Source organism: Pleurodeles waltl, chromosome 4_1, assembly GCF_031143425.1.
Source record: "Pleurodeles waltl isolate 20211129_DDA chromosome 4_1, aPleWal1.hap1.20221129, whole genome shotgun sequence".
NCBI lineage: Eukaryota > Metazoa > Chordata > Amphibia > Caudata > Salamandridae > Pleurodeles > Pleurodeles waltl.
The window spans coordinates 535,380,023-535,407,983 of record NC_090442.1 but is presented as its reverse complement, the minus strand read 5'-3'; the positions used below and the strand labels follow the sequence as shown (position 1 = coordinate 535,407,983).

Genomic DNA, 27,961 nt, shown 5'->3' with positions numbered 1-27,961 from the left:
CTTCATGCTTTAGTTACATATTCATTAAAGGTTCTAGTTTTGAACCATGATTAGAGAAACACTCTTGCCCCACCCTGATGACAATGCTGTTAATGAACTTAGAGCAGGGCCACTGAAATTATCTAAGTTCCTCATGAAAGAACAAAAGCAGAAATTGATACACCTAGGTAAGCCTCCTCTTACATTAATAGCTTACTTATTAAAACTGGAACCTAAATAAGAGACAAGTGGACAGAGGTCTCCTGCAATTGCAACAATTGTCAGAAAATAATATAAAAGACTGCCCTTTCTTTTATTTTTAATTTTACTTACGTGATCCTGAGTGTTAGCTGGCCATTTTTCATTCCCATTTTGGCAGTCTTTTGCTTCAACTTTTGTACAGTGTTTTGAACTATGTGAATGCAACTTCTCATCAGTGTCAATCTGATTTTTATGGCTCACATTGTCCAATACTTCACATCTTATGACCTGCCCATTTGCAGAGTTCAGGGTTACATCTTTGCATTCATTTTCATCTGTAAATGGATCGTTGTCATTGGAATGTGCTTTCTCATCATCTGCAAAGCTTCGGAGCTTGCCAGTCACCATATCTGTATTTGTTCTTGTTGAATTGTGCTGTAATAATATTTCAGAACCTTCACAAGAACATATCTTATTTAAATGTTCACTTGCCTGTATGTCTTGAAATACCATTTTGCTTGAAACCATATTTTTCTCACTGTCAGAAATGATTAACGGGCTGGGTATATTCGCTGCCACTGAAATGGGAGAGACAACAGTCTCATTTTCATTGAAATTGTCGTAATAACCTACTATAAAAGATACAGGAAGATCATTAGATTCTAGAGTTTCCTGACCACCCACTATGTTTTCAAAATATTCTTGTCCCACCTCAATGACTTCAGTAGAACACAATTTAGTAGGTTCCGCTTGTAGATCATGGTCAACAGCTAAAATGTTTCTGCTCAAAGATGTACCCGAGCCACCATACTGGACACAAGATAATGTAGGCTGAATCTCTTTGTCATCTTCCAAACATTTAAGAAGATTACTTGATTCTTCATTTCCTTCTTCATCCTTCAAGATTTCCTCTTCCTGGCTTACTTCATCGTCATCATCATCTTGGCTTTCTTCTTGATCATCAGAATCTTCAGTTCTGTCTTCCTCCTCATCCTCATCCTCTTCCTCTTCATCCTTTTCCTCTTCTTCATTATCTTCAGTTGTTTCACTGCTTTCCATTTTATATACATTCAGATCTTGGCTGCTTAATTTTCCTTGGAAGTCAACATTTTCATTACTATAAGCCTCATTGTCACCTTTACAATATTGTAAATTAGTCCATGTAATACAGGAAACAATGATTGAAGGGAACAAAAACAGAACATAAGCATCAATAACAAAAAAGTAAATGTCAAACAGCAATTACAAACATTTACCTGTTCAATGCCTGGGAAAGGATCAGAAGCCTTCTGGGGAGGTTGTGAAAAGGACGCAGGTGATCTAAATGCAGGATGAGGGAAGGATTGGTCGCAGGGCAAAGGCTTGGGAAGGGAAGTGTTACTGAGCTCTTCCTCGTTACTATCATGATATAAATCTTCTTTTCTAACTGATTTACCAGGTAGTGCAAGCGGCTGAGTTTTGATAAGGCTAGTTGTTTCATGGACTACAGTAAAACAAAGAAAAAAACGTATTACAACGTAATCATCTGATATCAATGTATACACAACTTCAAAATGTATGTTCACAATACATTTTTTCAGATAATTACCAGCTTTCTTGGTTTGCAGTGAGGCATTCATAAGCACAGCTAAACTTGGTTTATGTGACTTCTGAAAAAAAGTAATATCATAACTGAATAACGTAATACTAATGTTGATAAAGCAACATCATTTAAAACTCAGTTTTGTAACTTACATGTGGTAATATATGAATTAATCAGGGTATTTGTTTTCAGCAGAAAATAAGCCCTCCGTTAAAAAAGGTAGAAAACCAAATGCTACTTAATATACTGATGTGATTTTGCATTTATATCATTGCCCTGTCAAACTATTAATGACCATCAACAGACAACACTGACATAAGACTTTTTTAACAATGAGTAGAAAGTATACTCCAGTTTTCTTTTTATCAATAAAACTCATATTTCTCCTAACTCTCTTCCCATTGCCCCTAATTAGGTGAATGTATGAAAGAAAATAATGGTCAGAACATGTTGGACAAAAATGTATCATTTATGTGTTTTTAGCAGACTACAGTCCTTGGATGGAGAGAAAATCTACAGACGATGCAGACTTTACAAAAAGGAACTTCTATATTTTTTAAACATTTATTTTGATCATCATGGTACAGATGTTTAGTCAAAGGCAGTAAGCAAGAGTACAACAATGCTTGGTACTCAGCACACCCAGAAATAATGAACATGCAATGGTGTTTCCTATGAATGGCAATAGTCTTTATCAAAACACAGTGTTCCTCAGGTTAACAGGCGCTACTCGTCATAGCAGATACTTGCAGAGGAACATAACATAATTAACAAAGGGTAAAGCTCTAACTTTAAATGGATTATCAACTGAACCATTCTCTGATCTGAAAAGAACCGACATGTCTACGATACTCTTCACTACCTCTAGGTCTGAATGGCCACATTTTAGTCACACTGCGTGTTCACATTGGACCACAGTCTGGACACTAGGAGGTCTTTGGCAACGAGAAATCAAAAGTGAGCGGGAAGATTGGTGAAATGGGATTGAGTGTGTGTAAGGAAATGCCTCCTTGTCATGGTTACCCCCTGACTTTTTGCCTTTGCGGATGCCAAGTTATGATTTGAAAGTGTGCTGAGGCCTGCTAACCAGGCCCCAGCACCAGTGTTCTTTCCCTAAAACTGTACCTTTGTCTCCAAAATTGGCACAACCCTGGCATCCAGGTAAGTCCCTTGTAACTGGTACCCCTGGTGCCAAGGGCCCTGATGCCAGGGAAGGTCTCTAAGGGCTGCAGCATGTCTTATGCCACCCTGGGGACCCCTCACTCAGCACAGACACACTGCTTGCCAGCTTGTATGTGCTGGTGGGGAGAAAATGACTAAGTCGACATGGCACTCCCCTCAGGGTGCCATGCCAACCTCACACTGCCTATGGCATAGATAAGTCACCCCTCTAATAGGCCTTACAGCCCTAAGGCAGGGTGCACTATACCACAGGTGAGGGCATAGGTGCATGAGCACTATGCCCCTACAGTGTCTAAGCAAAACCTTAGACACTGTAAGTGCAGGGTAGCTATAAGAGTATATGGTCTGGGAGTCTGTCATACACGAACTCCACAGCACCATAATGGCTACACTGAAAACTGGGAAGTTTGGTATCAAACTTCTCAGCACAATAAATACACACGGATGCCAGTGTACATTTTACTGTGAACTACACCCAGATGGCATCATAGAGATGCCCCCTGAAAACATACTCGACTTCCAGTGGGGGCTGACTAGTTTTAGCAGCCTGCCACACACCAGACATGTTGCTGGCCACATGGGGAGAGTGCCTTTGTCACTCTGTGGCCAGGAACAAAGCCTGTACTGGGTGGAGGTGCTTCTCAACTCCCCCTGCAGGAACCTTAACACCTGGCGGTGAGCCTCAAAGGCTCACCCCCTTTGTTACAACGCCACATGGCATCCCAGCTAGTGGAGATGCCCGCCCCTCCGGCCACAGTCCCCACTTTTGGCGGCAAGGCCAGAGGAGATAATGAGAAAAACAAGGAGGAGTCACTAAGGTGTCCTGAGCTGAGGTGACTGACTTTTAGAAATCCCCCATCTTGAAGATGGAAGATTCCCCCAATAGGATTAGGGATGTCACCCCCTCCCCACTGGGAGGAGGCACAAAGAGGGGTGTAGCCACCCTCAGGGCTAGTAGCCATTGGCTACTATCCTCCCAGACCTAAACACACCCCTAAATTGAGTATTTAGGGGCTCCCAGAACCGAGGAAGATAGATTCCTGCAACCTGAAGACGAAGAAGGACTGCTGACCTGAAGCCCTGCAGAGAAGACAGAGACACCAACTGGTTTGGCCCCAGCCCTACCGGCCTGTCTCCCCACTTCAAGAGAAACTGCAACAGCGACGCGTCCACCAGGGTCCATCGACCTCTGAAGCCTCAGAGGACTACCCTGCATCTAAAAGGACCAAGAAACTCCCGAGGACAGCGGCCCTGTTCCACAAAGGCTGCAACTTTGCAACAAAGAAGCAACTTTTAAAGACCACACGTTTCCCGCCGGAAGCGTGAGATTTCCACTCTGCACCCGACGCCCCCGGCTCGACCTGCGGAAAACTAACTCTACAGGGAGGACTCCCCGGCGACTGTAAGCCTGTGAGTAACCAGAGTTGACCCCCCTGAGCCCCCACAGCGATGCCTGCAGAGGGAATCCAGAGGCTCCCCCTGACCACGACTGCCTGCTTCAAAGAACCCGACGCCTGGGAAACACACTGCACCCGCAGCTCCCAGGTCCTGAATGATCCGAACTAAAGTGCAGGAGCGACCCCCAGGCGGCCCTCTTCCTAGCCCAGGTGGTGGCTACCCAGAGGACCTCTCCCCCCCCCCCCCCTTGCCTGCCTGCATCGCTGAAGAGACCCTAGGGTCTCCCATTAAATCCTATTGCGAACCAGATGCCTGTTTGCACTCTGGACCCGGCCACCCCTGTGCCGCTGAGGGTGTACTTTCTGTGCCTGCTTGTGTCCCCCTCGGTGCCCTACAAAACCTCCCTGGACTGCCCTCCGAAGTCGCGGGTACTTACCTGCTGGCAGACTGGAACCTGGGCACCCCTATTTCCTTTGAAGCCTATGTGTTTTGGGCACCACTTTGACCTCTGCACCTGACCGGCCCTGAGCTGCTGGTGTGGTAACTTTGGGGTTGCCTTGAACCCCCAACGGTGGGCTACCTTGGACCCAACTTTGAACCTTTTAAGTGCTTTAATTACCTGTGAACCTAACAAATACTTACCTCCCCCAGGAACTGTTGATTTTTGCACTAAAGTCCAATTTTAAAATAGCTTATTGCCATTTTCGCCAAAACTGTACATGCTATTGTGATGATTCAAAGTTCCTAAGATACCCGAGTGAAATACCTGTCATTAAAAGAATTGTTTGTAAATCTTGAACCTGTGGTTCTTAAAATAAACTAAGAAAAGTTATTTTTCTATATAAAAACCTATTGGCCTGGAATTGTCTTTGAGAGTGTGTTCCTCATTTATTGCCTGTGTGTGTACAACAAATGCTTAACACTACCCTCTAACAGGTACTCCTCTTGAACATAGAAACATGGCGGTAGGACAAAGCACTTACATTGTTGAACCTCAGGAGGGAGAACATCAATACAATCAAGAATATTTTGACATAATGAGTGATAGTAGATTTCACAGTGTGGTTACAAAGGGGGCGCAGCAAGTTTGTCATCGTTAGCAAGTCCATAATACTCAATCCAACTTCCCCGTATTTTAAAAAATGTACCTGGGCAACACCTACTTTTATATGTCACTCTTTCCACTGTAATAAATAAATCCATTCCTTTCCTCCATTCATCAATATTTGGCACATCAGGAGCTTCCAAACTCCTAGCTAAATCCCGTTTGCCCACCACCAAACCATTATTACCAAGCAATAGAATAATTGACGGTACAGCCACATCATTAGGTAATTCTAAAAGAACATATTTAGGGTCCTCCGGCAACTGCACCCCTAGTATAGCATTGAGTTCTGAAAGCACTCAGTGCCAGTATGTTTGTAAGGTTGGGCATGTCCATAATGTGTGGATGAAGTCACCCTGATTCCTCCCACAACACAATCAATCCGGTGAGGCTACTCTACCCATTTTATGGAGGCGGGCCCTATTATAATAAATCCTTTGTAGGATTTTAAATTGGATAAGTCACAGCCGGGCTCTGATGACTACTTCCCACTGGAATATCAGTGCTGCCTCCCAGTCTAGGTTCTCGAATGTGACAATATTGGCCTCCCATGCAGCCCTCAATTTTAGGAGGGTATCAGGCATATTATTATTAATAGTTTTATAGGTGTAAGACATTGCTTTATCCTGTAATTTCTCCATTCAAAGGTCTGGCCTGTAAGGGAGTGCGTTCAGAGAGGTCTGGCAGGATATTTTCAGCTTCCCATGCATGTATGAGTTGCAGGTATTTATAGAGCTTCGCTGGAGTTGGAATTCCCTCTGGAGGGAAGAAAAGAGCTTGAAGGCATCCAACCTGCCCCACCTCCAGCAAATCGCCCACCCTGGAAATTCCTATTCGAAACCAGGGTGTAAAGCCTTTTAATTTAGTTATTTCTTTCAAGCTTCTACTTATTTATAGTGAGGTTTCACACATGATTTTCTGTTTCCATCCCATACAGGAGTTTGCTCTGTCCCATGCCCCTAAAATTATCTGGGTAGCAGGTAAAAGGCAGCATATCCTCCCCTCCCCTCCATAGAGGTAGTGTTGATAAGGGTGCATTTGAAATTTTGTATTTTCTAGGGCATAAGTAGGATGATCGCTGTCCACATATCCCCAGTCATTGAGTGCTATTAAGTGGGATCCCAATTAGCAGGCTTTGAGGTCTGGGATAGCTATACCTCCGTTGTAGGAATTACATTGTAGCTTGCGGATGGCTATCCTGGGATGGCCATCATTATTCACCAGTTTTCTAAGATCACTCTTGATTCTAGTGAAGATATTGTCTAGGAGTCTATGGTATATGCGATGTAGGGATTATAAACTTTTTGGGAGAGTAATCATTTTAAATATTGCCGCTCTACCTAACAGAGTTAAAGGAAGTCTCATCCAGTGGTGCACTTCTGCATGAAAGTCGGTCACAATTGTCTTAATGTTTTGTTCCACACATCGCTCAGGGTCTGTTGGGGCATCTCCGGGTATTGGAATCCCTCCCTAGTTATTTTGAGTTTCCGGGGGAGGTCAATCTGGTCAAAGCACCCTCCAATGGGAAAGTACAGATTTGTCTACAACTTATTGTGTATCCGGAGTGGGCTCCGTTGCATTCAAATTCATGGAGGACTGCTGGGATCCAGGCTTTAGACTGGGATAGATAAAGCAGGATGTTGTCTGTATATAAGGAAATCTTTTCTTCCGGGATTGGGGAGCCCTCCATACGGAAACCTCTAACATCAAGGTGGGCACGGATCAAACACGCTAGGGATTCCAAGGTCAGGGCAAAGAGGAGTGGGGAAAGACAGCAGCCCTATCAAGTTCCTCTCCTGATGGGGAAGCTCAGAGGCAGTATGCCATTTACTTTTACGACAAACACCGGCTCCATGTAGAGTAAGTTTATCCATATCCTGAAATGTGGTCCAAACCCCATTTTCAGCAGGGTATGGGTCATGAAAGGCCAGTTAATTACATCAAAGGCCTTCTCTACTTCGAGTGAAACAAACAGATGGGGATCTGTCAGTTTAGGACCGTCATCATCCAATCATGGAGTCGGCGTAAATTCTCTCTGGTGGAACGCTTTGGCACGAAACCGGATTGATCCCTGTGGATCAATGGAGCAACCACTCCCAAGAGTCTAGTGGCCAGAATAGTAGCTAGGACTTTAGGTTCTATGTTAGTCAATGAAATAGACCGGTAAGAGCCACAGGAGGTTGGGGGCTTCCCAGCTTTGTGTATGAACACTATTGTAGCTCTGTGCAGGTCAGGTGGGAGGATACCACCCTCTTGTGCCTTTTTGGTATAATCGGAGTAGTATATCTATTTGTTTCTTAAAAAGTTCACCTGGGAAACCATTAGGTCCTGGAGTTTTACCGGAACTAATTCGGCTTATAGCATTTTGGACTTCAGCTAAAGTAATGTCTGCATCCTGGGATTCACAGTCTTCACCGGATAGGGTCGGTAAATTAACTTCAGTGAGATAGTCGTCAATCTGGGCGGTATCTGCCAGGGGCCGATCTTTGTAGAGGGCTACGCAGTATTTTGCAAATTCTCTTGTGAGCTCCCCATCTGTGGAACAGAGGGTGCCCTTCATGTCCTGTATTTGCATGACCCATCTAGCCTCCATTTCTCGGCGGCTCAACCAAGCCAACAATTTCCCTGCTTTGTCGTCGACCTCAAAGAGTCTATGTGTGGCTAGCATATGATTACATACTGCATCAGTAGCCAAATCAATAAATTTTGTGCACAGGGTTTCTATCCGTCCTCTTAATAGGGGGCTCAACGAAAGGACATGTTTGGCCTCCATCTTCAAGAGTCGCTTTTCTACTTCTTCCACTTCCTAAGTTGCCTTTCTTTTCATCAAGGAAATAATATTTTTTTATCCAATCCCTCATGACTGCCTTAAATGCCTCCCATACTGTACCAGTCGAAGCAACTGAATCTTTGTTATTTTAGAAAGTAGAGGTCTGATTCTGGGCGGATTTCTTGAAGCATAGAGTCATCTCTTAGCTCCCAGGCATTCAATCTCCAGGCACTAGAGATATAGCTGGGTTTCTGGACTATTGTTACCCACAGCAGGGAATGGTTAGAAAGACCCATGGTTAGGTAGTCAGCTCTGTGTTTCATGCCCACCTCGCAGGCTGGTGCAAAACTACAATCAAGTCTGAGTAGACTTTGTGAGATACCGAGGAATAGGATTAACTCTGGCTCTGTGGATGATAATGTTTGTTTCCATAAGTCAGTAAGTCACGGTGTGTCAACAAAGCAAGCCAAGGGAGTAACTCTACCCGGGTTAGGTGCCCCTCCTGATCTATTCATGTCCAGGGACATCACTTTGTTAAAGTCACGTCCTAGAATATGTAGAGAGAATTTGGTTTCAAGTAGGATGTTGGTGTGTTAAGTTAAGGTGTATGATTGGAGGCAGGGTGGGCATAGACACTGATTAAAGTAACATCAACCTCCCCCAAATATCCTGAACTGCTGCATAAGTCCCTACAGGATCTAGCCAGGATTTCTGCACCTGAAAGGGGGAAGGGGTTGACTTCTGATCAGAATTGCTACCCCCAGTATCCGGATTTGAAACCAGCATGTGTCAGCGTGGTGTATGATGTCAGGGCCAGAAAATTACAGTGGGATCCTCTGAGATGTATCTCCTGCAAGAGGGCCGCATCTGGCTTGAGAGGTTTAAGGTAGGCAGCCACATGCCCTCTCTTGATTTTACTACCCATCTAGTTTTAGTTCCATGTGAGAACAGACTACTGCCGGGGGCCCCAATCAGTTGTGTGCTTAACGTCTAAGTGATGTAGTCTCGTACTGGGATACATGATTAGTACATTCAGTGTGTCCATCCCGCCAATGGAAAAAACAAAAGAACAATTTAGAGAAAACACTCTCAACCACTAATCTATGCCCCACTCCCTATCCATCCCTTATCCCCAACCCATGCATGTCTCATCAACTTGCAAGGTTGGGCCTGTCGCCCTCCCCATCCCAACTGTTCCAATAGGAAGAAAAGAACAAGAAAGAAGTGAGAAATCATGAAGGGAAGGGGAAGAGGGAGAAAAGTGGAGGGGAAAAGAGAGCACTCAACGCAAACAGGTGGGTAGTTACGTCCAAAGTTAGTTATGCTCTCTATGGGGGTCATATCACGTTGTAACCATCGGTTACCACAATGCTCCTCGGCTATCCAGTTGCCACTTCCTGTGTCTGACGCTCTGGGTTCACAGTCTGAGTCTGTGCAAGTGGGTCAGCACTCGCCAGGTCCTGCTCAAGTACTGTGATTTATTCCGCCAAAGGATGGATACTCCCCAGTTCTGAGGAGGAGTTGGCTTTGCCCAATCTCGTTTGTGAAGCTCCATAAGGGAGGCTTTTCCTGGGATGCATTGGCTCCTGTTGATCATCTCCCTCTGCATTTGAAGACCAGTGTCTGCCTCTCCTCAGATCTTTAGTCAGATATGGGGTCCTCTGCCCAAATGAAGTAGCTCTACGATTCAGTCTTCGCTGTTGCCATGGGACAGTCTTGGGTCTAGCACCCGTTGGTCAAGGCATCTGGTGACCTGTGCTGGTCACTAAACTGGATTAGATCCGTGGTTGTTCCTCCAACCACATCCAGGCCTCATCTGGAGAAGAGAATGAAATAAAAGATTTTCCCAGGTAGAGAACATTTAACTTGGCTGGAAATAGCAATATGGATTGGATTTGTAAGGTGCGGAGTTTTGTTTTCACTGAGTCAAACGTGCGTCGTTGGACTTCCAGGCTGTAGTCAGGGAATATCATGATCTTGGAGCTTTCATGGCGTTTATATTCCAATCCATGTGCTTCCCAAAGGAGCATGTCGCTATCCAAGGAATTCAGAAACTCTGCAATAATAGGTCGCGGAGAAGCTCCCGGGGAATGTTTTTCTCTCAGGGCTCCATGAGCCCTTTACCCCGCGAAACATAGAAAAATTGATCAGCAAGGAGAGTGTCTCTCAACCAAGAGGACAGAAACTCACTCACTTGTGGTGCTGCCCTCAATTCCCTCCAGAAATCAAACAAAGTGGAGATTGTGCCTTCTGACTCGATGTTCTGCATCTTCAATGGGATATAGGACACTACTTTAGTCTTATGTTGGTCCTCTGCTCCTTTCTTGAGGCTCTGGACCACCTCCTTCTCTTTAGAAAGTCTGGTTTCCACCCGTCACTCTGTCAGAGACATTAGTAATGTCCTCATGCAAGAGGGACACCTCCAATCGCACTTCTTCAATTTTACCTTCAAGCACTTCTTTGGAGGACTGGATAGCTTGTAGTAAGTCTGCATTACTTGGACAGGGGATGGTGGTGTCCTCATGCTCCGAAGATGTGACCACCTTCGTATAACAGTCCATCTTTTCCTGTTGCACTTGTTTGGGCTCTGTCTTTAGCCATTTTTACAGAACACTCTAGTGTTTTCTAGTAGAGAAGGGCAGAGGGTGGGGGGAAGGATACAGCGTCCCAAAAGTAGACGGGTGACCCGATGGAGAAGGCAGCAGGGGCAGCTGCAGAAACGTTCTTTCTTGTTACCGGATAAGTCACCTTCCATAGCATTCACTCAACAGGAGCAACTGCCTATCTCCTGAGTTCTCTTAGGTAGAGTGGTATCTGTTCTGAACGTTGCCCCATATGTGGTACAGAGAGGCAGGCCACTAGGCTTGTGGCCCTCTTCTACTCAGGGATCCCAGGAGGGTCCCATCAAAGCCTCCCATCCAGAAAACTGCAGGTCCTGGCTGCAGCCGATCCACCCAATGCAGCGCTGCCGGCGAGCCTGCTGGACACAAGTCTTTCTCCCTGCAGCACAACAGCACCATTAGGGAGTCCCAGTTCCGCTGGTGGCCTTAAGTCGCCCTCCAAGCACAGGCAGTGCAGTCAGCATCCCCGGGATACGCAGAGAGGGAGCCAACCCACAGATGGATCTTGTGGCTGGAGGGGGGGGGGGGGAATTTTGCACCCGCCTTCCAGGGAACCTCCAGCTACCGCACACAGTGTCTATAGCCACTCCCAGGCCTCCAATGGACTTCAGCTCCAGTCTCCTCAGCCCCTGGAAGCCCCCTCACAACAGGTCCTCACCTCAAGTCCTGGTGCCCTAACATGCAGCCCCCAACCGCCTGCCCTCTCTCCACAGTGGCAAGGGGGATGGGGGAATTGGGGGGGGGGGGGGTGAAGGTGGAACACACCCACTGCAGGAATGTGGGCCACTGAAGGATCTCGTAGCTGGGGGGGTTCCCACTCCGGCATCCTTGTGAGCCCCCAGCCGGCTCACATGGGTTCCGTCACATCCCCCGGTGTTCCGATGAAACTCTGCTTCCTTCTATTCATCCCCAGGGGCCTTACTCGCAGCAGCTCCTCAACTCGCAGCCTCCGCTAGGTGCTTAGTCTCTCTGAAGGCAGCCCAGCATCCCAGGCAGGCTGTGTGGGGCCAAAGAGATCTTCTGAGGCCGTGTAGTAACACCCCTCCACCCCATGAGGAGCCAGATGGCAAAAATGGTGTCAGCACAAGGCAGCCACTAACCGCAAGGACTCCGCTCGCCTCGATCCCTGCAGCTCACACCCACAGTCAGCAGGACCCAGGCACCATCTTGTACCAGCCCAGCAGGCCAGGAATATGTGGGGTTGGCTTCTGACAATCCTGTCACCCAGGAAGTATTGTCGATGGTGCAGGTTAATCTAGTTTGTCTAAGGACGCCGAAATACGTATGTATGGAGCCTGGAAGGGCCAGATATCAATCCGATTAGTATTAGTCAACAGGAGTTCATGGCCAACGCAGCTACTCGGCCATGTTGCTGCCCTCCCCCCGTCCATTATTTTATTACTGAGTTCACTAAAGAATCATTGCTGAGATGGCATTAAAAAAGGAGTACCCGCCCTCTGGCACCGGAAAATCTGTCAATTTTCCTCAATTGGGACATGAGTTATTCCTTGAGCTCTGGACCTCACACCTGGTTCTCTGAAGTGTTTCCTCCCCCGGTTTGCTCTTCCAATTACAACGTGATCATCTGCATTTGGCTTCAAAATACCTCAAAATATGTTGGTGAGGCATACATAGATAACATTTTGTTTTTTGCAGTCTTTTAGGTTACAGAGGTGAACACTGTCTCAGCAGAACCCCTTTTCAAGATCTTCACCTTTGCCAAGAATTTCACTTGTACTTCCAGTTGATCTATGGAGGATTGTTACGAAAGACTTCCAAGTCTGTTTTGGAGTTCTGCCAGACTGTCATTTAGGTAGTCTTTGGTAAGGGGTGGAGTGGCTTATGGTCATACTAACCAGTTATTTAATATGGGGGCTTTCTCCTATGCATATACTTGTCTACAGTACCCTTCTTGCAATTTTATTAGATTTAATCATGTGGCTTTGTCAGTAGCCCCTTCCACAGAAGCACGAGGAAGTGCCTCCTTTGATATAAAATATTTTTGACTGAGGCAGCGTGTGTAATGTTACTTCAGTTTCAGGGATGCTGCACTCATGTAGGGGCTCCCAGTATCCAATCATATAGAGAAAAGGAGTTCCTAGGTAAAGGAGTGACACATCATAACATTTAAATTATTGTGCTCACACGAGCCAAGGGTCTTTAAATTATGCTTCTAAAGGTGGATCAGCTGGAACAGGTATCAAAGTTGTGAACATCGTGTCTGAGGTTTTGTGAAGATGTCGAAGTAACAGACATGATAATCAGCAGCTGGGGAAGGAAAAATGATGCAAGTGGAGCTTGACCAGTGTAAAAATGTTTTTTTTAAAACATAATGACAGAACAATGGAGAGAGTTTTGAGGTCTTAATTGAAGGTAAAGGAGAGAATCTCTGAAGGAGAACATACAGAAAGAAACCAAGAATGTCTCTTTCCATTGTGTTTGGGTCATTAACTGCAATGTCTCCATCTGCTATGACATCAATAGCATTGGACACTTGCTAGCTCTTTAAATGATGGACAGGTTTCACTGGTCAGGGCCGAAAGAGGACTCAGCAGAGTGTCAGTACTGTGAAGACCTTCAAACTGGTAACTCTGCTCTTTATTTCCCATTATCATGATTTTCAGAAAACTGATAGATCAGCTAATCAAAGGAAGGTTTTGGTACTGTAACTAATAGCTTCCAGATCCTGTCTCCTCTTACTTTTGCTTTGCATCCTTAATAAGGACATTTTAAAGCGTTTTGTGCGGAATATCTGAGCTGCTTATTTTCTGACAAGCCCAAGAGACAGTTGCATCAGAATAGAATGTCCATTGACTGCCTGTGTTATAAGACCTATTGTTCGAATGGTACAACTCTTCACTACAATTTCTGCCTGATCAGCTGTTTCATTATGTAATGTGGCGTGATGAAGTAATATCTGCAAATGTGTGTAAATTTCACTATGTGAAATTACCAAGACTATTAAGCCACCATAATTAGAATTTCGTCCAGGACTAGTTTTGTGATGTGGCTGATTTATCAGCCTGAGAAAAATGTATCCGTATGCTTTAGGAAGGAATCCCATTGCCTCTCAAGTGTATAGGGAAAGAGAATTCATAACAATGTTGATGTTGTAGTGACTGCTGTGCAAGAGGTAAAAATATTTGTTCTTAAAAGAGGAAATGTAAGCATTCTGAGAAGTGCCTAAACATAACTGGCTACAGGACGTTATGAACAGTTTCAAAACATAATGCTGCTACAGGATTATTTTTATTTAGCTGAAAAAATTGCTGTGAAGCGGTTTTATTTCATTTAATATGTACCCTTTATACATTCTTTATTCAGAACCCTACTGTAATGAAAAATCACAATGTACACTTGAGGAGTCAGGGCCCAGGTTAAAAAAAAAAAAAAGTAAAAGCACAGCATCCAAATAGTAGGTCACAGGCTTTCCCAGAGGCAGGCAAAGGTAGAATAGAGGTGTGGACAAGAGCAGGAAAGCAGTTTCAGGCACAGCAAGGTGTTAGCATACAAATGCAGGAGACTGGTGTTTTCTGTTTTACTAAACAGCATCTTAAAAGGGCCATGAAGTGGAGAGAGTTCTGTTTTCTTGAGTAATCTGAGATCTATAGTGCTATTATTCTATAGAAGGTCAATATAAAAAGAAAATCTGAACCAAGCGCTAATTGGAAGATAGAAATGTGAGACAAAGAAATATCAGCAGGTTTAGAACAGAAAGGTATCTACTTCAAGACATTTTAGTCATCTGTTTTAGGGGCATGAGAAAAACCTTTTAAATTAGTAACAACATAATCTATAAACAGGTCAGAAAACTAACAGCCACATAGATAAAAGCTGATGAATGTGCATCATACAACAGGACAATACCTTGAGACTAAACTCAAGTTCCTCCTCTCCATCTGAAGAAGTCCAAGAATCAATACTAGCAGCTTTATTTGAGTGCCTGAAGAAAAGAAAACAAAATCATAACAAACTTAGATTGCATTCTTAACATCATAGCAGAAAAAAATATTTTTAAGTGTTGTCCTCAAAAGTAACAAAGCTGGAAATTTTCAGGTACTTCTTAATTATGTAGTTACTATGTTCAGAATCATCACAGCTTAGCCTAGATGTGAAACCTTCCACCATCAAGAGATGCATGTTTGTTGAATTCAGGCAGATGACGTCTGATTTATTTAAGAGAGCTGTGGTTTCCCGGTTATAAAGCTCCCCTGTAAAACTGAAGAGTTTTGCTAAGTAGCATTTTCTAACCTATCATTATTGGTTGGGATTGGTGAATTGTCACATCATATTTTCCTGCCAGGCGATCTGCCTAAGCACAAGACTGAGCTTGAGTGGGATGGCTTTTATCGCAATCTGCTTGAGAGCCCGGGCACAAAGTGGCAAGATTCCCTGTCTTCATTGGCTTGTCCTATGCTTATGAAGTCAACATTCACAGTCTGCTTTAAAGAATGTAAGTTATGTGGATGGTATTGGAATAGTGCAGCCATTAACGTTGAGTAAACAAATAGATACTTTCTGGATCCCCAAAACCTTTGCTTTGTCTGCAGCTGTTTTTTATACAGATTTTGTATAGCCATACAACAGGGGACTATATTTTTGCCTCAACGCTACTGGGAATCTGAGTAAATTATCAACCCTTTAGCATTGCACAGAATGATATCTCTATCTGCATATCAACAGTCTGATTATCACTCAGGCTTACTGGATACTGTTAAAAAAAAAAAAAAAACAAGCAGAGGATGAGAATAGGTGACAACCAATGGACAAACTCCATTCCTACGAGCCTTAATAACAATTCTCTACCCTGCCAGTCCCTAACTCCCACTGCCTTGACGATCTTTCACGCCAGAACAACCTTGTATTGTTGTGATAGAGGATGAGGAGGACAAGTATGGTGCTTCAATGCAGACTTCAAGGACTGCCTACTCATAGTGGAGATACAGCTTATCCTCACTGGAACATCCAGATAACTGGACTCATAAATGTTTTAGTATATCTCCTCCCAAGGCATGAGAAACAAGGTTAAGTTCTAATGGCCTGAGCCAGCAATTGCAAAAGTCGAACATGAAGATGTTCAGAATCTTTCAGGACTTGTGTCGCAAACTCTAAAAAGATGCAAATGTTATTCTGAAAGAATGTTCCAAAGGGCACTTGCAGACCTCTGTAACACTGAATTGGAGGAAGTGCAAGGAGCTGTAAGTAGTGATATATTTGAGATAAACTAACTGTTAAGCAAGATGCCATCAAAGGAGAAGACAAAAAGGGAGAGGGACAAACATGAGCTCTTCCACCGAAGGGATTCCTTTTTTAGGGATACTGCTATGAACCTGGAGAAAGTAGGGGGGGGATCCTGAGCTACTTTGTTGTCTCCCGGTGTGGCTGTCTCATGTTCAGATAGTCAGGTATCAAACAGATATATGTCTCGCACCTTTATAACTATAACAAACACCCTCAAAAGAACCTTCTAGTAAACCTAACTACCCATTACCCTAAACTGAGATCATGCCACCTGGTTCAGCTTCCTTCTAATAACATGTGTTGTAACTCAGTAGAGGCTCAACTGCTTAAGGAACTTTTATCCTGGAAAGTGATATGGACTGATAAGGGAGACTCCATGTGTCTTTGAGCATAGGACAATCAATATAAAATCAACCACAGAGGATCTAAGTCGTCGTCCTCCCTAAAGTTTGCCAGCTTTATGGATGGACTACTGAAACAGTTGAGTGTTGAAAGAAGGCTACTCCTTCCACAGAAACAAAAGCTACACTTAGCAATATTCCTGGGTCATGTACAAGTCTTGACTTTTGGATCTATTTCCAGGCAACTAGTAAATATTTTGGGGCTCTACTCCTCCTTTCTCTATTGACACTCCTATCTAGGTTACACATGGACCAAAATAAACTCTTACATTCATTATAGAAACCAATGCATTCTTTTAGGACAAAGGATGATCACAATAATTTTTAAAAACACAGTCACATTTACTACAATGTATAGATGGGTTCAGCTGCATTAACACATCATTTATATAGGCCTTTTCTACCGCTTATAAAACCCAAAGCTCTTCTGGGAGGCAGAGTTAGAGGCCCTATTTGTTTTGAATGGCTGGCTGAGTGTTTGTTTTTCACGTGATTAACGTGTTATGAATTACAATGTCATGTGTGAGGTTTGGAGGTAGTGTTTCATTCTTATTGTGGTTGCACTTAATGTTGGCTTGTGACAAAGATATGTAAGAGAGATAGCCACGAGGGCGTATTCTGGCCATTGCACCACCCTACCAGGTTTACTATTTTCAAGGACAGAGCAATCAAGGATTAATGTGCAGAAACCAACAGAACGAACTGCAAAGTCAATGCCTGCTTCCTGCCTTAAAGATAGAAAAAACAGCATCTCAAGGTGGCTGTTGGTGGACATGGCTACACTGCGGAACTCAAGCCCAAGAAAGGAGGTTCAAATGAGGGTACTCAACACTCAAAGTGATAGTATTCTTCTTTTTATATTTTTTAGGTCTGCCTGGCCTGGGTCATTTTTAAACTTCCTTTCCCATCATCAGAACTCTGAAAAGTAAATAGTGTGTAGTATAAAGTAACTTGCCATGCACGATTACCTTTTTTTTTTTTTTTTTTAATTAGTGCCAGCCTCTTGCACATAACGGAGTATAGACACACAAACTTGAAGCAGCAGAGTACTTATTTACCAAGATTTAAGTGTTATGCAACTAACACATTTACAATTAAAACTGAGGATCAAAGGCCTTCCCACAATCATAGTGGTTTAGTTATGCCTGCAAGATGTAATATCATTCAAAGTTTTAAAGAAACCATGCCATTCAGTCTGATGCCTCGCTAATCATAGGATGGCATACTTCCAATTATTTCCCAGGAAATACAAACTTACAACAGCTCCCAAGCCCATTCGCAACATATGTTGTGGTGTTCCCCCAGCCGACTAAAATACTTTGCTTTTCATTAACATCTCTGCAAACCTCACTTTAGGAGAACCACTTGAGTGAAAATTTACACACATCAAAATGGAATATTCTTTGAATACAACAGTAATCTACAAGATTTTGAATCCCCAGAAATTCAGAAGGGTCTCTGGAACGAAGCAATTCTCTGGCCACAGTAATTTCTACATTTGCGCGGATTTGGCAAATTTGCCACATAATCCATCATCTGCAAAATAATCTAGACAGTTCAACAAGGAAAACTGTTTCCAGCTCAAACGGCTCAAAAGGGACTAAAGTAATACTAACACTTGCAGCTGTGCAGTAGCACACCATTCTCATTTCTGACTAGTAATTACAGTAGGACAGCTTATTGCTGTTTTGGTGTGTAAAACTAATAGGATGATATATTTTCTCAGGCACTATCATAATGTGTAAAATTGTCAAAATATTGAAATAATACTATCACAAAATGTGCTGCACTATGCTGCATAATTTGGTTTTTCTTGCCTTATAATTTAGCGAAACCAGCCACATAAAATTAGTACTCTGCTGCCATGATTTCAGTGCCCTGCTATTAAGTAAAGTTTGAGCAGCAGGACAACCCTTGTTTCACATCTGGTTTAGATATCAGGCAGTCAAGCTGGTTCAAAATTGGGAGATAGTGGTAAGGCTGAGATCTTAAAACGGAGCTCAACTTAAATCATAAACTTACCGGCTTTCAGATTCCGCTTGAGAAATATCGTCTGTAACTGATCAGAAATAACCAAAAGTTATAAAAATGGTTGTATGTGAAGAACATTACAACAACTTGTACACATAAGTCACAACATATTCAAACCGCACTCCAAATGAAAGTTAAACAGCAATGTTCGAGAAAACAATAATAAATATGTAAAACTAATTGGGATTCATATTCACGGGGTTTGTGAATGTCCTGCTTCCCAGTAATGAAAAGAAATAGCAAAAATATATCTAAAATATCTCACAACAAAAAATGTTTAAGCACACAGCAAACGTGTATTTGTAAAGATCAACTGGGTCAAGTTATTAAAATAGGAAGACCGTGCAAGTAGCTTATGAAGAGGAACAGAAATTAGCTAACACTCCCAAAGCCGATGTGAAAAGGCAGGTTTTTGTGGTTTAATAGAAAAGTGCTATAAGGATGAAAACAGACAAATAACTCCAAAGACGTTATACAACCAGTGGTAATTCCTCTTTTTACCCGAAACTACAAGAAAGTTTCTAAGGGCCATATATGATTTTGCATCCATGTAGGAAAAGCGTTGCAGTTGCTCCAAGTGACATTTACAAACAGAAAACTCACCCTAGGTCAGAACATCTTTGAAAACGGGTTATTTGCTCTGTAACGCCAGTAGATCTAAGCGATTTAATATAAATAACATTCCTTCTATAGTATTAGTAAGCTGTACAACAGATCTAACCATAAGAGAGACAGGGATGCCCAGCCATGGGATACAGTTTACTGTGCAATAGGACTTCAGAAACACCGCACCAACGAGGTCCAAAAAGTCTGAAACACGTCTGGAATTGCAAGTGTAGTGTATGAATGGATGTGCCCTACTAGTTTGGAGTACACGGAACCAATACTGATTTACACATGGTTAGTCGCATTTGTAGTGGTACAATGAGTAAACGTGATGGGCTGAAATTAAAAAATTCCACCCATCACTTTTTATTTTCTGTGAATAACTGCATGGGAGCGGTGTGTCTGTATGTGGGTTCTTTAACTCTCCGTGCTGCAGGACTGAAGGATAGAATTTAAAAAATAAAATTAAAAAAAGGTTGGGCAAGTCTTTGGTTGCTACAGCTTTGTGCATGGAGTCTATCACATAACAAAATCAATTTCTAGGAATGGCTTTATGGCACCTTTTTACGAGTGGAATGTGGCCTATGTACTGGGTGTAGCATGTTTTGACTTTGTTATAACAAATATGAAAAGATTTAACAATCCACCTAGCAAGCCCAGTCTTTGAAATAGGGTTACCAAGGTGTACCTGTGCAAAAGCAATGAACAGCTGTTAGGGTTTTCTTATAGAGCGGGATATCATAACGTAAAACAGTACATAAAATCTGCTCTGACTTCCAACTGTCTAGCACCCATTTCACCTGCAACTGTGGTTGCATAAAAAAAGATGGCAAGTCAATCTACTGATTAACATGAAAAGGTGAGACAAACTTTGGCATTAAAAAAGGGTGTATCCTAAGAACAATTAAGCCGTGACTTAACTGCATAAAGGAGCCTTCCCTCAACAAAGCTTAAAGTTCACTCACTCTTCAGAGAGAGGAGATAGCTACAAGAAAAAAAAAAACTTCCCTGAGAGGAACTGTAGGAGAAACAAATGAAGGGCTCCAATAGTGGTACCATAAATATAATAAAGACTATATTCCAATCTCATGAAAAGAAGAGGAGGGAGGATTCTTCTCTCCAAAAAGGTTTTCAGGTATGTGGATAAAGTTGCTTAGCGCACTTGTACTGACAAGAGGGTCTAGAAAAAGACCTGCCTAGTAACATGTTATTTTTTTAACCACAATTGCAATTTGTATTGAACAATAGACTCTCCCAGCACTAGATTTTCCCAACTGCCTGACACTTGTAGAAGGCATTATTGAAACTGGTGCATGTGAAATCTTGCATTCGAAACTAGTACAATACAGGACACCCATAATTCTGTATCGTTTTTTTTTATCATTCTCATTGCCCAAAATATGGTAAAGGGGAATCTGCCTTTGAAATGCCATCACTCTCCTTGCCAGGATAAGCTTTGCCTACTAGAGCCTCTGTTTTTGTGGGGGCACAGATGTGACTCTTTTATACTGATTGTGAAGTCCATATTGTGGAGGAGTAGTATAACTTGTTGAAGGTGGGCTGTGCGTGGCTCATGACTTGTACCATTTACTAGCCAGTCACCCAGGCATAGAAAGACATGAATGTAAATCTATCATAGATGCACTGCTGCTATTGCTAGATACTGAAATAACTCTGTGGGAGCAGTTGAACTGGTAATGAACTCGACTCACCATAAACATGAGGTACTGTCACTGGCCCCAAAAAGTATGGGAATGTGAAAGTAGGAGCCCTTCCGGTTGAGAATGTCCATGTAGTCTCCCTCATTAAGTATCGGAATGAAACAGTACACAGTTATCATTTTGATGTCAAATTTAATACAGCAATTCACCACTCTGAGATTAAAGACTAATTGGAATGTTTAATCCCTTTTAGGATTGAGGAAGTTAAAATAATATACTCCTTTTCATCTCTGCTGTGCTGGTACAAAATCTATTTCTCCTTTAGGAAGCAAAGTGCATACCTCCTCCAACAAGAGCTTGTGATGCATCTTGTTTATGTTGTTTCTATGTTGCAGGAGATTTGGAGGTGTGGCATGAAAAGCAGTAAATGCTGGCAAAGATGGTGAGCACCCACTGACCTAAGGATATAGTCTCCCAATAATGGATGTATAAGCCCAGCATTTCCCAAACAAGCGCTGGGTGGGGGTTGTGTGGCTGAGATGATGAGGGCCCTCTGTCCATGCTTATTACTTCTAATAGTACCTTCCTCGCCTTTCTGAAAAGACTGCTGGGAATAGGGGATCTACCTAGGCCTGTGATCTGTTTTCTGCTGCTGGCTCTGCAAGATAACCATAACCTTCGCAGTGTCAGCATTCATTTTCATTTTCCTAATCACTTCATCCATCTGACAGCCAAACAGGTGCTGCCAGTCAAACAGTATACTCATAAGGCCTCAGGAAGACCCTAAGCCACTCATGGCAAGTGAGAAAGTTAATTCCCTTGTAAATATGCCTAATTTCTTACATGTATTCTTTGAAAATGCAAATAAAGGCGCTTTTGCAGAAGTCCCCTAGCAGACAGAGGTTACTGACCTGATGCTGGTTCGACTACAGGAATTTAAAATTTAATACTGCATGAAGGTAGAAATCTAAATGGGACGTTCTTCATATCCTTCCTCCAAATGAATCCAGGACCAAAGCTCATCAATGCGTCCAGCCCCAAAACAATTGATGTAATGGAATGTCTTACCTCCTCCTTCTCTGGTATCGAAAATGTAGTTTGGTGAACAGCAGTAATAAAGCAGTCACAATGCATCCAAAAACAATGGCAAAAAGAACAATTAGCGATGAAGTCTGTGTCCTGTTGCATTGTGGATTTGAGGTGAGCTATCACAAGTAACGCCCCTGCACTCAAGAGCATGGCAAAGCATGTGATACGCAACATGACAGTCTGAAAACCTAAGCATATATTGATAAAAGCATTTGAAGGGAAATTATGGTTCCAAATAAAACCAAACTCTATGAAATTTGCCCGTTGTGATCATCTAATCAAAACATAACCTACCCATCACCATGAAAACCACAACTTGGATCCCAAATAGACTGTTTATACCATTAAACAACTGTACAACTGTACTTAACAATACATTTTCACATAATAAAACTGTCAAATTACACAGTATTCATAGTGATGTCATAAATAATGTAAACCGTGAGATATTTTTATTTCACCAGCGTTAACTGTAATAGCTTCTGTCACATCAGGTGTGAGGACATGAGGAGCTCTGGTGAGTTTTGATGGTGGTGGTACAAGTTATGTTTTGTGTAAGGTACCATAAATAATGAAATACAATGTTTTTAGGCTTTTTTGGACTTACAAAGTCCCTTTAAATGTGGTTGCTTTTTAATCCATTGCAGGCTTTGTGCTGCCTAATTATAATTTTATTATACCTCTTTTGTTTTAGTGAATTTCTAAGGCTTTTTTAAGGAACACTTGTGGTTAGATGATGGGCCACCACCAATGGATCCACCAACTACCATGCACAACCTTTGTGCACATTTGGTGGGAATGGACTGGGGGCATGCCCAGAAGCCAGGCTCTGCACCTAACCACATTGTGTGTCAAACTCTGTAGCCAGAGGCAGGGTCGTGTCCACATGACATGGCTGATCAGCAGGATGCCCGAAGGCTAATAGGCACAGGGGTCTGGAATCTGTTCTCACTGAGATACAGGGCTGAGGCAGAAACACTCAGATCATACCTGGATGTCCTGTGCTCTGGGGAAAAAGTATGGAATATTCAGGATAGCTCGGATGAACGGTAGTGTCTGCGAAGGAGTCAGGTGTGACTTCGGCATGTGTATAGTGGACCTCAACAATGTTAGAAGGTTCACCATCATCTAAAAGTGGTTTATGACTGCCCGGTGAGGGTGGCGGGATGGTTGAGACCATCATCATCACTTCTGTGAACACCTATGGGGCACCGGGGAGGCCAAAAGGGAGCACCACAAACTGAAAATGCTTTTGGCCTTCTGTGAAACAACAGATAGTGTCCATTGTACTTCAAGACGTAAATAAGTGCCCTGCACATCTGACGCTACCATCCAGTGCCAGGGATCTGAAGCAGACAGAACCTTGACAAGCGTGAGCATCTTGAATATGTCTTTCTGCAGAAAGGCAAAGGCCTAAAATAGGATGGAGGCCTCTGTCCGTTTTGTGACAAAAGGAAATAGCAGGAATAACACACAGTTCCTACTTCCAACACTGGAATCCTCTCTAATGCAACTGTGGCCAAAATGGATCTACACTTGCATCAAAAGGGACACTTGATCCTCTGTCAGACTTCCTGATAGTCATGGAAAGTGTGGTAAGAAAAGAAATGGAATGGTAGAGCCCTTTTGGACAATTTGGAGGATCTATATGTCGGAAGTGACGTCTTGCGAGCCTTGAAGAAAATGGCAGTTCCTCCATCATACTGGGAGGTTGTATATTGGAAATAACACACTTAAGCTGTTAAGAGGCTGTTGCCAAAGAAGTGGAGGACTGAGCTGTGGGTTGCCCCGGATGCCCTGGATGCTGCCTCTGGAAGTCGTTGCCACTGGAAGTCATGGCCTCAGCCTAGAAAGAACTGAAGGGGTTGTTGTGCTGGCAATGGGGTCTGGGGTTGTCTACATTCCAAGCCCATAGCATATGCATGAAAAAGGCAACATTGCTGAGGAACCTGCCTGGCATGTGTAGAATGATCCACAGAACAAGCTGTGGCACGATTCTCTTTGAAAAGGTCAAGGGCTGAGATCACCTTCTCTCCAAAGAGGCGCAAGGCATCAAATGGCATATCCATCAAGGATGCTTGGACATCCCCTGAGAAGTCCATGGACCTCATCCAAGAGTGGCACCAAAGCACCACGACTGTTCCAATTGCCCGAACCAAGCAGCCAGTTACATCCATGCCAAACAGGATAACAAATTTAACGGCATCCCAGCCCTCCAGAATATTCTGGGCTAAAGATGCCTGTGAGTTGTCAGGGACGGTCTGGAAGTCATGGCCTCAGCCTCAAAAGAACTGAAGGGGTTGATGTGCTGGCAATGGGGTCGTCTACATTCCAAGCCCATAGCATATGCATGAAAAAGACAACATTGCTGAGGAACCTGCCTGGCAGGTGTAGAAAGACCCACAGAACAAGCTGTTGCACTATTCTCTTTGAAAAGGTCAAGGGCTGAGTTCACCTTATCTCCAAAGAGGCGCAAGGCATCAAATGGCATATCCATCAAGGATGCTTAGACATCCCCTGAGAAGTCCATGGACCTCATCCAAGCGTGGCACCAGAGCACCACGACTGTTCCAATTGCCCGACCCAAGCAGCCAGTTATATCCATGCCAAACAGGATAACAAATTTAACGGCATCCCAGCCCTCCAGAATATTCTGGGCTAAAGATGCCTGTGAGTTGTCAGGGACGGTCAGGAAGAGCTGACCAGCCATGTCCAACAGACCATGGGTGTAGCACACAGAGAGGCAAATGGCATTTACTGAATGGAGGGCAAGATCAGTGGAGCAAAACATGTGCTTGCTAAAGCCTCTGTACGCTTGGGTTCATGGTCAGGAGTGGTAGTAGGAAGGGCGTCAGAGTTGACATTGCTTGTGATGGACTTAAATGCTGTGTAAGAAAGTCAAGGTCACCTGGCACTGGTCTACTGTGACGAGTGACCTGTCTATTGACCAAGGGTATAGAACACTGGTTTGATGAAGAGCCCATAAGCTCATCCTTAAGGGCTTCAACAAATAGCAGGAGCGGTTCAGTAAGTACTTGGACAGGTTTAAGGATCTCCGTAAGAACATTAGTTTTGACCTCCACTGTTGGGAGCTGTAGTTTCAGGGCCTCCTCGGCTCCTCAGGAAATTATGTGCTCTCTTCTATGGCTGGACCACAAGAACCAATCCAGTGTCTGGGGAGGAGTCCAGAGCACTAGCACCTGAAGCTCTTTGTGCTATTTTTCCTGATCCTATTGTGGGACACATTTGTCTCTACTGTCAGCAAAAGTACGGCTTTGATCTGAATCTGAGCCAAAAACTTGTAGTGTCTGTGCGCAACTGCATGGTAAAAGTAATGTGTCGGAGTCAGAAGAACTGGTGATGCTGCAATCGGATCAGGGAGCAGCCTCAGCGGAGATCAGGCTAAGCTTATCCCGGAGTCGAAAAGCACTGTAGGTTGGGAATCCTCCTTAAGCGCCAGCGGCACCAGCCATGTTATCGAAATGAGTGGCACAGATTGTGGCACGTGAACCAAAGTCAGTACCCAAGCCAGTGCAGAATCTGAAGCTTTTTTTTCTAGGGGGGCACAGACTGCCCATGGTAAATCTGCAAGCGGCAGTGCCAATGGAGGCCCTTGTGGAACCCTGGGGCCCGGAAGCATGTCAGAGGAAACAACAAGCATGACAAAACGTGCGACATTCCCTCTCTAAAGGCCTCAATTGGCTGCAATGTCGCTGTCAGACATGGACAGACAGAGTGCATTGGAACAAAGCTCAGAATCAGCATTTCAGGAGCTCGTGAGTGAAACTGTGTAGCAGGCCGACACCCTTGGTTCTTCTCTGAAGTTCAAGAATGGCAGGAGGGGAGTGACTCCTGTTTAGAATTCTTGAGTACCTTCTTTGACTTACCCGAAGACTCAACCACGATGAAGATCTGACCTCTGAACTGTACCTTGCTCTACACTTCGAACGGGGACGGCATGGAGTCTTGTGTTTTGCAACATAGACTTTTGCAATCTTATTTGGTTTTTGGATTTATCTGGCCACAAACAACACAGGTTTTGGAGTGGTGACCCCAACACTAGAGGCACACACTTCAATGCTATCTCTCACATACATTGGTTTGCAACAGTCCCTACAAGGTTTGAACACTGTTGTTCTAAGTGTGGAATTTTACTTTGCACACTGAAGAAAAAAAAAAACACTTCTGAAAAACTTTTAAAGGAAAATTTCATCAGAGGCAAACGCACTGCACTGGCAAATTCAGAGCTGCTTCAAGATATGCAGGAACTAATCTGCATGTACATTGAAAATATCAAAGGGGCCAATCACCAAACGGCCTTTTCAAAGTTTACATCAAGGGTGTCTAAATAGATTGATGTTCTCGAGCCCTTGAGGGGTACGTTTACTAGAACGTTTCTAGCTGGGAGCCCCGGAAACAGTACCAGAGCACTCAATACAAGGCTATTCTGGTTGAAATTAAGTAGATGCTGAGAATAATCGGGGAAATCCGAGACAGTGTGGTCACCATGCTAGTCCAGAAGTTTGAGGTGTGAGGGGAGATCAGGTTGTACTCTATCATGGTTGCTGAAAATGAAGAAGGATCTGAGATACAACTCCGGTCAAGGATAACTGGGTGATTAATACTCAAACGAGGCATCAATCTGAGATTTACTTCTAAGCAAGAAGACCTGTACGCTATGCGGTCTGAAAACTCCATTGCACAAATTCTGGTTTGCCTAGACTAGACAGCACCTCTGACTGAATGAGAATGGAAGAAACATGTAAACATGCGACTATTCACTGGCAAGGTAGAGAGGGTCCATCATGGACTGTACAGGACGTAAAGTCATGGAATTTAGTATGTAACCATTGTTCATTAATTCATCAAATAAATTGGTGTGATTTTGAACCAGAGGCAGGTGGCAGCTTCGGTGAGGAACCCAAGCAGGAATCAATGCTATGCAGAACCTGCAGTCTTTTAAGGCCTATTTCCTAAAGTGGTGTATTAAGTGATATGTTATAGCTATGTGGGGAAATTATGTGATTAATTCACAGCTATGTGCACTGAAACTTACAGAAATATTTTATTGTACAAGGTTTACTTGCATAATCATCTACTACTCTAAACAATCAATTTAACAGATAATTTGTTTTGTGAACCCTTTTAAATAGAATGGAGGCCTTCATATTTTTTTTTTATCTTAAACACACCTGCTCCAGTAATGAGCCTGAACTTCCGAAGGGAAGGCTGAGGAAATGGAATGCCAGTGTGATCTGTATATTGCTTTAGAAACCAAATTTGATGCTGCATTTTTGTTTGCTTTCAGTAGAAAAGAGGAAGTCCTGTGGAGGCATTAGTGCAAGTGATGATAGTAGATCAGTCGGAATGCTATTAAGGCCATGACTAACACTATCAGACTAACTAGGGGAAGGTTGGTGCTGCGCATCTCTCAAGAAAAATGAAAGTACTGATGGCAACTTTAAACCAGGAAATTTGTTCTCCATTAAAACGTTAGTTAACTTTCTAGGGACATGAACTCTCAAATCCTGCTCAGCTTCTCCTGCACAAACCCATTTACTCATACAGAAGCATGTCCAGCAAAAACAATCAAAAGAACCAACAAAACAGGAAAAGGATGATGTTTTAAAAACATTTGTTTTTGTTCACACAATTAGGGATTCAAACTTGACAACAGGAGTCTCATTAGAAATGCTCCTATTTAAAACTATACTTTCCGCTAACAGAAAAAGCAAAGTAAAAGAAGTGGAAAACTAAACCTTTCTAAATTTAACAAACTCCATTCAAATAAGCCAAATATCGCTATGAAATTAAATGTTTAATTGTGATATTGATATGCTTTGCTACCAACGGGTTGCATGCTAGAAATACTATGTAGCTGCCTTTTAAAAGCTCAAATTGTGTCAAAATTTAAAATTGTAAGTAAAAGGTGCACTTTAATGGTATAGCAGGACAAAACTTACAGCTTAAAATCTGAAGGAGTTCTGCCTTAACGAAAGCAAACGTGTGCAGCACTCAAGAAGAACTACCTTTACATGTTTGTGGTGTTGCATTGTAATTTGAATTCAAAGACACCACAAAAAATTTCAAGCAC

At 43.2% G+C, this 27,961-nt stretch overlaps 1 protein-coding gene across 14 annotated transcripts in view; it reads right to left on the bottom strand.

The window, feature by feature from the left end:
* Nucleotides 1–27,961, bottom strand: part of ANKRD26 (ankyrin repeat domain containing 26) — an 829,339-nt gene that overhangs the window by 638,738 nt on the left and 162,640 nt on the right. For all 14 annotated transcript variants that reach the window (XM_069228894.1, XM_069228896.1, XM_069228898.1 and 11 more), the window contains 4 exons: nt 18,503–18,539; nt 14,706–14,781; nt 1,769–1,829; nt 1,437–1,663 (listed from right to left, as the gene is read on the bottom strand). In XM_069228894.1, the coding sequence (XP_069084995.1) occupies nt 1,437–1,663; nt 1,769–1,829; nt 14,706–14,781; nt 18,503–18,539 (401 nt within the window). The remainder of the gene's footprint in view (nt 1–1,436; nt 1,664–1,768; nt 1,830–14,705; nt 14,782–18,502; nt 18,540–27,961) is intronic.